The sequence below is a fragment of the Ochotona princeps genome, chromosome 19 (genome assembly GCF_030435755.1).
Source record: "Ochotona princeps isolate mOchPri1 chromosome 19, mOchPri1.hap1, whole genome shotgun sequence".
NCBI classification, from domain to species: domain Eukaryota; kingdom Metazoa; phylum Chordata; class Mammalia; order Lagomorpha; family Ochotonidae; genus Ochotona; species Ochotona princeps.
This window is the reverse complement of record NC_080850.1, coordinates 45,490,856-45,503,601: the sequence shown is the minus strand read 5'-3', so window position 1 is coordinate 45,503,601 and position 12,746 is coordinate 45,490,856. Positions and strand designations below refer to the sequence as shown.

At 39.1% G+C, this 12,746-nt stretch overlaps 1 protein-coding gene across 2 annotated transcripts in view; it reads left to right on the top strand.

Moving 5' to 3' along the window:
* DMXL1 (Dmx like 1) overlaps positions 1-12,746 on the top strand; it is a 109,117-nt gene that overhangs the window by 75,777 nt on the left and 20,594 nt on the right. Inside the window, exons 29-34 of one of the 2 annotated variants that reach the window (XM_058677851.1) lie at positions 1,608-1,786; positions 3,619-3,752; positions 5,792-5,877; positions 7,248-7,449; positions 7,741-7,858; positions 10,717-10,779. In XM_058677851.1, coding sequence (XP_058533834.1) covers positions 1,608-1,786; positions 3,619-3,752; positions 5,792-5,877; positions 7,248-7,449; positions 7,741-7,858; positions 10,717-10,779 — 782 coding nt within the window. The remainder of the gene's footprint in view (positions 1-1,607; positions 1,787-3,618; positions 3,753-5,791; positions 5,878-7,247; positions 7,450-7,740; positions 7,859-10,716; positions 10,780-12,746) is intronic. The other variant, XM_058677850.1, reaches the window with a different exon arrangement.

Sequence of the window (12,746 nt, the reverse complement as noted above, 5' to 3'; positions counted from 1 at the left end):
TTAATTAATTTAACATTTCCCTTCTCACAATTTTGGGCTAAGCATGAAGGTCTTAGAAGCTAGGCCTCAGGAAGCTCAGTGTGCCCCCTGCGTGCTGCGGAGTAGCCTGGTGGGCCAGGAAGCTCAGTGTGCCCCCTGCACGCTGCGGAGTAGCCTGGTGGGCCAGGAAGCTCAGTGTGCCCCCTGAACGCTGCGGAGTAGCCTGGTGGGCCAAGAAGCTCAGTGTGCCCCCTGAACGCTGCGGAGTAGCCTGGTGGGCCAGGAAGCTCAGTGTGCCCCCTGCACGCTGCGGAGTAGCCTGTGCCCCCTGCGCACTGCGGAGTAGCCTGTGCCCCCTGCGCGCTGTGGAGCAGTCTGGTGGGCCAGGGTGCCATGTGTGAGAGGAGCTCGCTGTGCTAGTTCAGGCTTAAGACAAACAGTGTTTCCGTCCCCATTCATAATATAAATTTCAGTGTGTCTGAGTTGAAATGACAAACTGAAAAGGGAAGCATAAACGCTTAATGTATGCACCATCAAAAAGTTTCTTCCTCTTCTTACATTTTAATTTTAATCACAGTAACAGGTGTAGATGGTGACAAATCCACAAGATTTCAGAAACTGCTGCTTTGTGTTTTCCTACTCCTTAGATTCACTCTCAACCATGACTTCTGTGTGCAGTTTTCTGGGGTTACTTTTCCTGTTCTGAGAAGACGCCAGGGTCCGTCTCCCTGGGAGTGAGGAGATTCCCCAGGCAGGAGGAAATAGTTGCACGTTCAGTTTGACATGGGTGCTTCTGAAAAGTGCTTCCCATGAGTCAGAGCAGACAGGAAGCTTAATTTTTCAGTTTATATCAGGATTTTATTCTCCTGTCTTTCCACCTGTGAATGCCTTGGTTTCTCTTCAGTTTTAGATTGTGTTGAAATGTACATATGTATCGGAAACCTGAGTTCTGAATGTTAATAAGAAGAAAGAATAAGGATCACATTTAATATGACAGTTTCTTTTAAAATCATTTGAAAAAATAGTCATAGCACTTTTTGGTTGTATCTTAGAATACTAATATTTTATCCATCCTTTTGTCTTCATTATCAAAATTACTTTTAACGCAACTTGATTGTAACTTGATGTAATGCATGTGCATGCTAGGTCTACATGCTGCATTGCTTCATACATAAAACAAAATTGTGTTATGGAGCAAATATTTGTATCCCTTTGAAAGGTAGGCAAAATCTCCTTGGGATCACTGAATGAGAAGGTATAATTTATGGTAGGATTGTTAGGGTCCTATACTCTTAAGCAAAGTAGAACAATATCAGAAATTTCCTGCCGTGTTCCCAGCTGAATTTTGGTGTGATTTGCAGATAAATATTATATCCTCTTGTGTTGTAGCTACAACAGGTAAGTCAGTACTGAGTGAGTGAGTGACAATTTGCGGTAAAAGCCAAGGTCACGATCAAAGTGATTTTTACTCATTTTCCTTATGTGTTTTCTTCCTTGCTCTTTTAAAACCATCATTCCCCCCCCCCCGAGTATATATGATTGTAGTTAACATAGTGTCATATAAAGAAAAGTGAAATAAGTGCAGTGAAAATATTTGCTTAAATAACACTTTACTTTCTTTTTATTAGTTTCTTCACTAGTTGAAGAAGGAGAAAAACAGAGCAAACGTTTTAGGCCACCAAAAATGTCTTGCAGAGAATCTGCCCCACTGACCTCTTCCTCGCCTCCAGTAAGCCAGGAGTCACTGTTGGTCAGAGAGAAGTTCATCCCTCCTGAGCTCAGCATCTGGGACTACTTCATTGCCAAGGTGACAGAGTGCTTTTCAGACCAGTGTTGGTGTAGTCATGTGCAACTAAAGATTTTTTTAAATAAGTGTGATTACTGGCTGTTGCTGGGGTTGGAGCAGTGAGCCAGCAGATGGAATATTGATCTCTGAGTCAATCTCTCTCCCTCTCTCTCCCTCTCCCTCTTTTTCTGCTCTCCTCCTCCACCCCTCCCCCATCTTCCAAATAAATGATTTTTTAAAATTTTATAGTACTTATAGTTATTATTTTTTAAAGATTTATTCATTTTATTACAAAGTCAGATATACAGAGAGGAGGAGAGACAGAGAGGAAGATCTTCCACCCAATGATTCACTCCCCAAGTGAGCCGCAACAGCTGGTGCTGTGCCGATCCGAAGCAGGGAACCTGGAATCTCTTCCGGGTCTCCCACATGGGTGCAGGGTCCCAAAGCTTTGGGCCGTCCTCGACTGCTTTCCCAGGCCACAAGCAGGGAGCTGGATGGGAAGTGGAGCTGCCGGGATTAGAACCGGCGTCCAGTGGGATCCCGGGGCTCCCTGTTCAAGGCAAGGACTTTAGCCGCTAGGCCATGGCGCCGGGCCCTATAGTTATTTTTTCAAAAATAGAAATCTTAATACTTATTCCCTACCTTAAACTCAACTCGAGACGTTTTCCATGGAGTATTAGAATCATATTTGAACTGTTATCTGCTATTTTCCTCAACTTTTTTTTTAGCTCTCTCTGTCTTAATAAGCTTATGCCAAACCACTATTTTGCATACCAAATTGTTTCCCATATTAAAGCCATTTTATACCCTTTTTATTGCCTAAAATGTTTTCCCCTATTTTTTTTTTTTAAGATTTTTTTCTTGTTTTTGTTGGAAAGGCAGATAGAAAGGAAGATCCCCCATCCAATGATTCACTCCTGAAGTGGCCGCAACTGCTGGAGCTGAGCCGTTCTGAAGCCAGGAGCCAGGAGCTTCCTCTGGTTCTCCTATATGGGTGCAGGGTCCCAAGGCTCTGGGCCGTCCTCGACTGCCTTCCCAGGCCACAAGCAGGGAGCTGGATGGGAAGCAGAGCTGCCCAGGATCAGAACCGGCGCCCATTTGGGTAGGATCCCAGCATGTGCAAGGCGAGGACTCCAGGCAGCATCCTGCCAGTCTCTCTTGTTTTGTGACTATTCATCCTTGTCATTTTGTATGTAGCACTTGTGCTCCCTTTTGTTTTTAATCATGTATTATTAAAGATTGCTTCCATACTAATTAAGTTCCCAAATGCCTGGAACATGCAGGGCTGGGCTAGGCTGAAGCTAGGAGCTGGGAACACCATTAGAGTCCTGTGTGAGTGGAAAGAACCCAATTACTTGAGGTGTCTTCACTGCCACAGTAGTCTGCGCTAGCTGCCCAAGCTCTGCAGCAGAAGGGCGCCTCACCCACCAGCCTGCTGGCTCCTCCTGAGTCCTCCCATCACCAGCTTACTTGGCTTCTGCTTATTCTCCGTCTCAGCTTTCTTTCTTTCTTTTTTTTGTATTATCACATCAAATGGTTTTTATTTAGTTTTCTGTCACCTGCCTGTCTTTCCCACTAAAATGTAAGTTCTGTGAGGGCAGTGACTATCCCTGTTGAAAGTTCTTCTAGTAAGTGTACTTCTCAGTGCTTAGTGGACCCGTAATCAATGTTTTGTTGAACAAATAAATGCCAAATTTGTGCAAGGTGGTGTCAACGGCGTAGAAATGGCAAATACTTGTTCCCTTCTTTGATGAAGTATCTGTCAATGGAAGGAATCATTATTCCTAGACTAAATATGTGAGTTAAATCAGATATGTGAATAATAAATTCCTTGGCTTTTTTTATTTTAGCCCTTTCTACCCCCTTCCCAAAGTCGAGCAGAATATGATTCCGAGGAGAGTCTGGAAAGTGAGGAGGAGGAGGAGGACGAGGCTTCCTCTGCGGATTTCCATCTCCAAGAACATTCAAATTCAAACTCGTATAGGTATGCAATATTGTGGCTTATATTGGTATTTCTGAAAATAGTACACGAGAAATTAATAGCTTGGTGAATTACAACATATTGTAACTTTGAATTCTTTGATGAAATTGTTAAATTTGTTTCCTTAAGATAATTATTCACTTAACTTGTGATTATCAGTGAATGAACCATGCGCAGTTTATGTCATTTCTCACAAACCTTGACTCAGCCTGTACCTTGCCTTTTGATTCCTGTGATATAAAACACCCGTAATGTTAGCCTAGAAAAATCTAATATCTTTTTAGGAATATGAGAACTGTCATATGTGTCTGAGTACTATTTTACAGAAGGATTTTATAAATTATAAAAATCATAAATCATAAAAAATCATAAATGTAAAAAAATGCAGCCCCAGTGCTACATCATTCTTATAACAAAATATTTCTATTTTGAAAAATTATTATGAGGCTTTTATTTATAGGTATCATGGGGATTTTACCTATTGTATTTATTTATTTATTTATTTTAAGATTTATTCATTTTATTACAGCCAGATATACACAGAGGAGGAGAGACAGAGAGGAAGATCTTCCACCCAATGATTCACTCCCCAAGTGAACCGCAACGGGCCGATGAGCGCCGATCCGAAGCCGGGAACCCGGAACCTCTTCCGGGTCTCCCTCGCGGGTGCAGTGTCCCAATGCATTGGGCCGTCCTCAACTGCTTTCCCAGGCCACAAGCAGGGAGCTGGATGGGAAGTGGAGCTGCCAGGATTAGAACCGGTGCCCATATGGGATCCCGGGGCTTTCAAGGCGAGGACTTTAGCCGCTAGGCTATGCCGCCGGGCCCTATTGTATTTATTTTAGGTTTTTAATATACAAGAAATTTATGTGATTCATAAGTCAAATTCTATAATTCAGTAGTATAGAACAGATAACTCAGACATTTCTCTGAAGAAGATAAACAGATGGCTAAGAGACACATGAGAAAATGCTTCACTTGTTAGGAAAATACATATCCAAGCCACAATGGCCTACCCTCACATTTCCATGAGAGCAATACCAGAGCAGCAGGAATGGGGCCACGTTGGAAGCTTTGTGTGCTGCTAGTGGGAATTTGAAATGGTACATCCGCTGTAGAAACCTGTGTAGTGGTTACTCGAAACACTAAAATTAGACTGTCTGCGTCCCAGCAGTTCTACTTCTGGCCCTGCGTCCTGTGCACTTCAAAGCAGGGGCTCATGCAGACATTTGTACATCCACATTCCTAACAGGATTGTTCATATTACCAAGGCATGGATTCCATGTAAGTGTCTGGGGACACGTGGCGGTGTAAGCAATATTGTGTGTCCATACAGTGGAGTATTATCCAGCCTTAAAAATGAGGAGCGTTCTTGTACATGACATAAACTAGATGGACCTTGAGGACGTTATACTAAATGAAGTATACAAAGTATACTTAGTGTAGTATCCTGAAGTATCTTTTTAGAAATATCAGGTTGCATATTGTATAAAAATACAAAATCAGAAATTTATTTCCATCGCAATATCCTCAATTACAGTATCCTCAATTAAATTTCCTGTCTACATCTTCTACAGATAATCATTTTTGTTTTCAGTTTATCTTTCTTTGTTGCAAAATGAGCAAATGCATAATCTTAGTTTTTTTCCTTTTTATATCCACATATTCTCTACAGTTTGCTGCAACTTGTTTTTTAATAGATATTGGAGCTCACTCCATATCAGCCCTGAAGAGGTCCTTCCTTCTTTTTCATAATATTAGCCTATTTCTTCATAATTTTAAGCTATTTGTTTAGCTATTACTCTCCTGAAAGAAACCTGGTTATTGTACTCTTTTTTGGTTATACATAATTCTGACCAAAACATGAGTAATAACATGTATATGTTACCTATGTACGTGTATGTGTTTGTTAACTGTGTGTATGTGTGTAGTTGTATCTTTGAAGTAGATTCCTGAAAGTCAAATTTTTGCATACAAGGCAGAGTATTTATTTAAAATCCCTGTGCAAGTACTTAACAAATTGATTGTTGCTTTGTTTTCAGTTGGTCTCTGATGCGATTGGCAATGGTACAATTGGTGCTGAACAATTTGAAGACTTTCTATCCCTTTGCAGGTCATGATCTTGCAGGTAATAAATGTCTCAACATAAACTAACAGTACTGGTTTTAAGTAGTAGAGTGAAAAAGTTATTTCATGTTGTAGTTGTTATTTTTTTTAAATAAACCAGCCACCTATTAATATATCTGTTATATTGGCCAAGGTGGCCAGGATCTAAGGAATCAGGCACTGAGCCCTATGTGATGGACTGTGCTGTGGTTGTGTCATTCCACCTAACTGGTGTGATATTTAATGATGGCAGTAAAATGGGAAACTAAGCGAATACAAAAACTATCAGTTATTACCTCTGTAGGAGAAAAGATGATAAAGGACTCAAAAGTGTGTGATAGTATAACAAATGGATAAGCTATGAACTGTGTTGTCCTGTGTATATTAAGGTAAACATTAAAATACTAATTTTGCAGAATTCTCATACTCTTGGGATAATGGAGAGAGTTGTTTATTTTTATCGCCTGCAATGGTGAATTAATAGGTCGGTTCTACAAAAACAGGAAGTTTCGGTATAAGCATGTTGTTTTAATTATATGAAAGTGCACAGCAGAAATAGCTGAGAGGCTCCAGTGGGATCAGGACTCACACAGGAGGGGAGCATTAGGAAATGCACAGTATACCGCAAGTATTTCATGTGATCTGTATGGTATATTTTCTTTAGTTAAGTAAATCTTGTTTTCTGCCATACAGTCACGATGCAAAGAATTAAAGTGATTGGTTCTCCCACACCTGATTCCATAGTCCTCACATACATTTTTCAGGTAAAATTAAAGTTAGAAGCAGTGATGCTAAAACATACAGCCTTAAGGCATTTTTTAATTCTCCTTGCTTTTTAATTTTTCTTGCACATCTGTCTTTCTATATCTGCTCTGCCAAAAAGTGCGTTAATATTAGGACTCTTTAATTTAAAAAGTCCAGGGGAAATGTATATTATTATTAAAAAAAACTGTACATGAACATCAAACATTTTTACATCAAAATGAGCTTTTTTCCCTTCATTATTTCATAAACTCTTTGAAGTATCCTCATGTCTTACCTTTTTTATTTTTTAAGAGTTATTTATTTTAAAGGCAGAGTTGCAGGGAGAAACAGAGATCTTCATCTGCTGGTTCACTCTCCCACATGGCTACACCAGTTGGCCCTGGGCTGGACTGAGGCCAGAAGCCAGGAATTTGATCCCTGTTCCCCCCGTGGGTGACAGAGGCCCAAATGAGTCATCTGTACTGCTTTCGCAGGCACTTTACCAGGGAGTTGGGATGGAAGTAAAGCATCTGGAACTTGAACGAGTGCCCGTATGGGATACCCATTGCGTCACAGTGCTAACCCCATTATCCTGGGCTTTCTTACAGTGGAATGTAACTTGGAATCAATTATATTTTCCTTTTTTAGAACTTCCGGTCAGCTCACCTCTTTGTCATGCGGTTCTTAAAACTCTTCAATGTTGGGAACAAGTTCTGTTCCGACGCCTGGAAATCCATGGTGGGCCACCTCAAAACTATATTTCAAGTCATACTTCTGAAGACACTTCATCTGCAGGTCCTGCAATTCTCCGCCACAAAGCTTTGCTGGAACCTGCAAACACTCCTTTCAGGTAGGTCTTTATCTGTTGTTTTTAAGTTCCTTTGTTTGTGTTTTAGCTAAACCCCGGAATGTTGTACAGAACAGTTAGATGCACCGCCAGCACTGATGATTGCTCTTTCTCAGCACTGGACGCATTGACTGGGCTCAGTGGGGACCACGTGTGTTTGATACTCACGAAGCCTGAGATATTTATCATCGCCCTTTAAGAAAAAATTTAACTGCTTCTAATCCATTTATTACAATAAGTGTTGCATAGCATGAAGATGTGTGATTCGGTTCATCAGGGAGTTCTTTTTTGTAGATCCAAACATCACTTGGCACTTTCTGTGAAGAGGCTTTGGCAGTATTTGGTGAAGCAGGAAGAAATTCAGGAAACCTTTATCAGAAATATATTTACCAAGAAACGATGTCTAAATGAGGTGGGTATAAGTTGAAAGTTTACTTACTGTGTTATTATTGAAGAGTTTACAAGATGCAAAGGAGAGAGACAGTCTCTCAACTGAATTTGTAAATCTGACTCAGATACACTGGTATGTGATACCTTTTCTTTAGGCTGTTCAGATTCTTCCTCTTGTTTTCTGTGCTTTGAGTTGCCAGGAACACCAGCTGAAGAAAACATGGGATCTGTGATGTCTGTGTCAGTTAGCACGCCAGAGGCTGCCGCAGAAGTTAATTTCAAACTGGGTTTAAACACTAAAAACATTTTTTAGCAATGTAGATTTTCTTCCAATGTTATAGATTATTCTTAAATGAAATTTTGCAGACCCGTAACTAGCTGTAATTATAATGGCTGTATTATTGTCATTTTGTTCAGTCCTACTAAAGATAACAATTTGATGATGGTTGGAACTTGCCTCCAAATTTAATTAACACCTTGTTTACTTCTTAGGGAAAATTTTGCAGTTAATTTAAGATAAACGGTGGAAGTGATACAGTTGATTTGTTCTCTCCATTGGACCAGTAACAATTCAAAATTGACCGCGGGTCTATGAATTGCATTTGAGTAGCAGTGAACTCTTCTGAAAGCAAGTTTTATACAGTTTTTGAAATGGGAGGATAAAAGCAAGATATTTCAGTTTCAGAAATAAAGAACAATGAAGGCTGCATTATAAATAGGTATTAAGCAGAAACCTCGAATAGACGAAAATCTTTCATTTGAATAAAAGGGCACATATCTGCATCTCACTGTTTCTCAGTTCAGCACTGATTTAAGAGGCAACTGCATGTAATGTTACTGGTAGTTGGCCTGACGTTATGTTTACGTTGTCCAGCCAGGAAACATACTGGTCGGACATCCCGAATCTGAATTCTTTGGCTTAGTATTGACATTGTCACAAGTATTAATGTACTTCGTGTATTTTTACAGTGTAATATATGTCTTTGATATTAATACGAGTTTCCGCTAAAACAGTTTAAAATGTCTGTGAATATGCTTTAAAGATGAATGTGCTGCAGAAAAAAGTGCAGGACTGATGAGAATAAGGTTACCAGTCAGGGTATATTACCAACTTTTTTCCAGTACATCTGTAACTAAAACAATCTTTGTGAATTTTAAAATATTCTGATGTAGCAGACTAAATACTGTTTCATCGTTCTGCATACAAAGCTTGTTTACTTTGCCTGTTACTTGCCTTTTTAGAATACAAATATGCAGATTATGATTGTACAATTGATTCAGACAAAATCATTGGAATAGATCAATTTAAGCAAGCCAAAATATGAAGAATAGCAGATGATGAATGCCATAACACATTCAAAAACTTCTATATAATTTTTAAAATTTTTTTCTAGTTTCCTGAGATCTTAGCAAAATTTTGAAAGGATTTTTTTTTTAATAATCAAAAACATGGACAGAGTATTGGACTAGCAATTTTGTAGTTTTCAGTAAACCAAATATTGTTCTGATTTTCATTTTCAGTATCTTCAAAATGAGTGTCATAAATACTGGCAACATTTTGATTCCTAGATTTAATTTATTTAAACTATTGCTGTTAACAGTAATTAAGTATGTTATTACTGTTTCGTTTTATTCTTAATGGTGGTATTCTTAGTTCATGATATTTCATTGTCTTTCATTAAAAACTTAAATTGAGTGATAAATGTACCACTGAATACTAATTTTGAAATAAATATCATTAAAACATTTACAAAATTGACAACTTGGTACTTAATTGGTGAAAGATAGAGATTTGTTGATAAAGGAAAATATGATAAAGGGATAAAAGAATTTCGTGTAGTAAAGCATAGGTTAGTTGGAATTATATTTAATTTAACTCCATATAGTTGGTATAAAATTATTCTATCTTTACCTGAAACCAGTTTAGGACATTTTTGGTATTAACACAATTAACCTTTCCATCTTTTTTTTTTTTCATAAAATGATCATGTTTTTGAGTGTAAGTTGTATGACTTTACACAATATAGAGAAATAGACCATCCCATGTTTCAGATGAGAAATGAAAGGTTTTGTAGACTGCACTGTTTCCTTATTGCTTAACGTGCTTAGAAGTGAAATTTGACTGTTCCTTCCTCTGACTCTCAAATGCTAATGTGTCCACAGATCTTTTCTTTCCCTTTATTTGAGGTTTACTGGAACATAGGTTGTAATAACGAATGTCTTCCCTATTTGTACTTGTTTTGAAATTAAGTCGATGACTGTAGATTGAATCATTCTCAGCCAAAAATGTGATACTTGACCGCTACCACTCTGTCCCCAGCTTTCCCTTTTGTTTTCTGTAAAGACTTGAAGGTCTTAAAACAACTCTTTAATAAAAATTTTCCTGCCATTCCAAGCAATTTTTTTCATTGTTTCTGGCAAAGTCAGAGAGGGTTGTGTGAAGGTAAGAATTGAAATTGTCTTGCGTCGTTCTGGCAGAACTAGTGAGAGAGTCTTAACAAGTTGGAAGCCGTAATTTCCCGGTCAGAGTATTATCTTGAGGGGTCAAATGTCATGGAGATAGTAGTCTGTGAGAGCACAATCTTAATTTCAATGGGCAGTGCTAGCACTGATAAGTCACACAATAAATTGAGTGATCATTTTTTTAGAAAATAGAGTCAGATTTATGGTGGTGATTCTTGAGTACTGAGGATGTTTTTGCCTGTTTCCTAACCATGTGTCCTCTACCTCTTCCTATTAAAGTATATGAATAAAAGCTCAGTCCAGTGTTCTCATCTGGAACATTTGATTAAGCATGAAACTTTGTAAAATCCCTAGTATTTTGCATGTTATGTATCTCGTCTTTACTCTTTGTCACTTGGCTGTTCTTTCTTGATGAAGTCGGTAGTGGACAGCACTGAAATCATCAAAAATTCTATGCTGGAGGAGCCAAGCATCAATAAGGTACAAAAAAGTCATTCAACTGAAATTGGAAATTGCATTCTTTAGTAGGAAGAACAAAGTGTGTACATTTTAGTTATGGTCTGGAATTTGCTTCCAAATTATTGTCCCTCTAACATTGTAAATATTTTAGTCATAAAAATTGTTTTATTCAATAAGAGAATGCAATTTTAAAGGGAGTTGAATGTATCCTGTCTTTGGCTACAGATTTTTCCTAGTATATACAGCTAATGTCCCTGATAAGTACAATTACAATTGTAGCAATTGCAAAAGCATGGTACTACTGTTCCCTTCTGTAGTTATCACTTTTTAAATTACAGTCTTGATATTAATTCACATAATAGATTAAGTACTATTAGTTAAACTACCTTTCAAATAAGTGTGTCTTTAAAAAGTTTCATTAGATATGTCTGTCCTAAAATTACTATGTTTAAAATGTGTAGCTGGGTCAATTTCAGCATATGTGTATGCTTATAAAGCCGTCTCCACAGTCAAGAGAATGAATCTGGCCGCCCTACCGCACATTTAACCCTCCAGGACCCCTTCCTTTCCTTGCGCCTTTGCCCTCCTCTACAAGCAACTGTCGGTCTGTTTTCCAACACCGCATGGATTCTGGGGTTTTCTGTTAATGAAACCATATGTTCTTTTTGTCCTTTTTTTTTTTTTCCCCACTTGGAAGGATTTTTGAGATCTTTCATTGTTGCTGTGTGTCTTCAATAGCTCATTTTTTAAAAGATTTATTTATTTTTATTGGAAAGGCAGATGTACAGAGAGGAGGAGAGACAGAGAGGAAGATCTTCCGTCTGATGATTCACTCCCCAAGCGGCTGCAACAGCTGGAGCTGAGCCAATCCAATGCCACGAGCCAGGAGCTCTTCCGGGTCTCCCACACGGGTGCAGAGTCCCAAGAGTTTGGGCTGTCCTCGACTGCTTTCCCAGGCCACAAGCAGGGAGCTGAATGGGAAGCCGGGCCTCTGGGATTAAAACTGGTGCCCATATGGGATCCTGGTGGGCGCAAGGCAAGGACTTTAACCACTATGCTATTGCGCCAGGCCCAATAGCTGCATTTTGTGTTTGTGCGGTAATTAGTCTATCTTTGACTGTTGATGAACATTTGAGCTGAGCTGATTCCCTTATGGAGTCTTTTCAACTCAGACTGCTTTTATTTTGTTTTGTTTCGTTTCATTTTTAAAGACTTATTTATTGTCTTTATTGGAAAGGCAGATTTACAGAGAGAAGGAGAGAAAGACAGATCCTCCATCTGCTGGTTCACTCCCCAAATGACTTCAGTGGCTAGAGCTGAGCTGATCTGAAGCCAGAAGCCAGGAGCCTCCTCTGGATCTCCCATGTGGGTACAAGGTCCCAAGGCTTTGGACCATCCACTGCTTTCCAGGCCCCAAGCAGGGAACTGGATACAAATTGGAACACGTAGGATGCGTGGGAGGCACCCAAATGGGATCCCCCTGCTTGGAAGTGGAGGATTAGCCAGTTGAGCCGTATGCCAGGCCCTCAAACTATTTTGAATATTAATGTATATGCTTTCATTCCTGTTTCTGTAAATGCCTAGGAGTAGAATGGTAAGAACACATGGTAGGTGGGTAACATTTTAAGCATCGAAGTATTTTCCATAGTGGTTGTACAGTTCTGTGTCTTCATTAGCTGTGTATGAAGTGTCAGTTGCTGGGCATTATCAGTGAACGTGATGTAGTCACTTCTCTGGTTTTGCTGTTTCCTGAGGTGTGCGGTGTCAGCTCCTTGCAGTTTTCAGTTGCCCTCAGCATCCTGCATGCTTGCTTGCCGTTGCGTATCATTTCTTCTTGAGTGAAGTGTCTTTTTTACATCTCTCTGCTTTATGGGTTTCCTGTTTTCTTGATTGAATTTTCATATTTATATATCCTAAATAAAAATCCTGTATCAACTAGTGGTGTGCAAGTATTTTCACAGTATCTGGCTTGACTTTTGTTTTGTTAT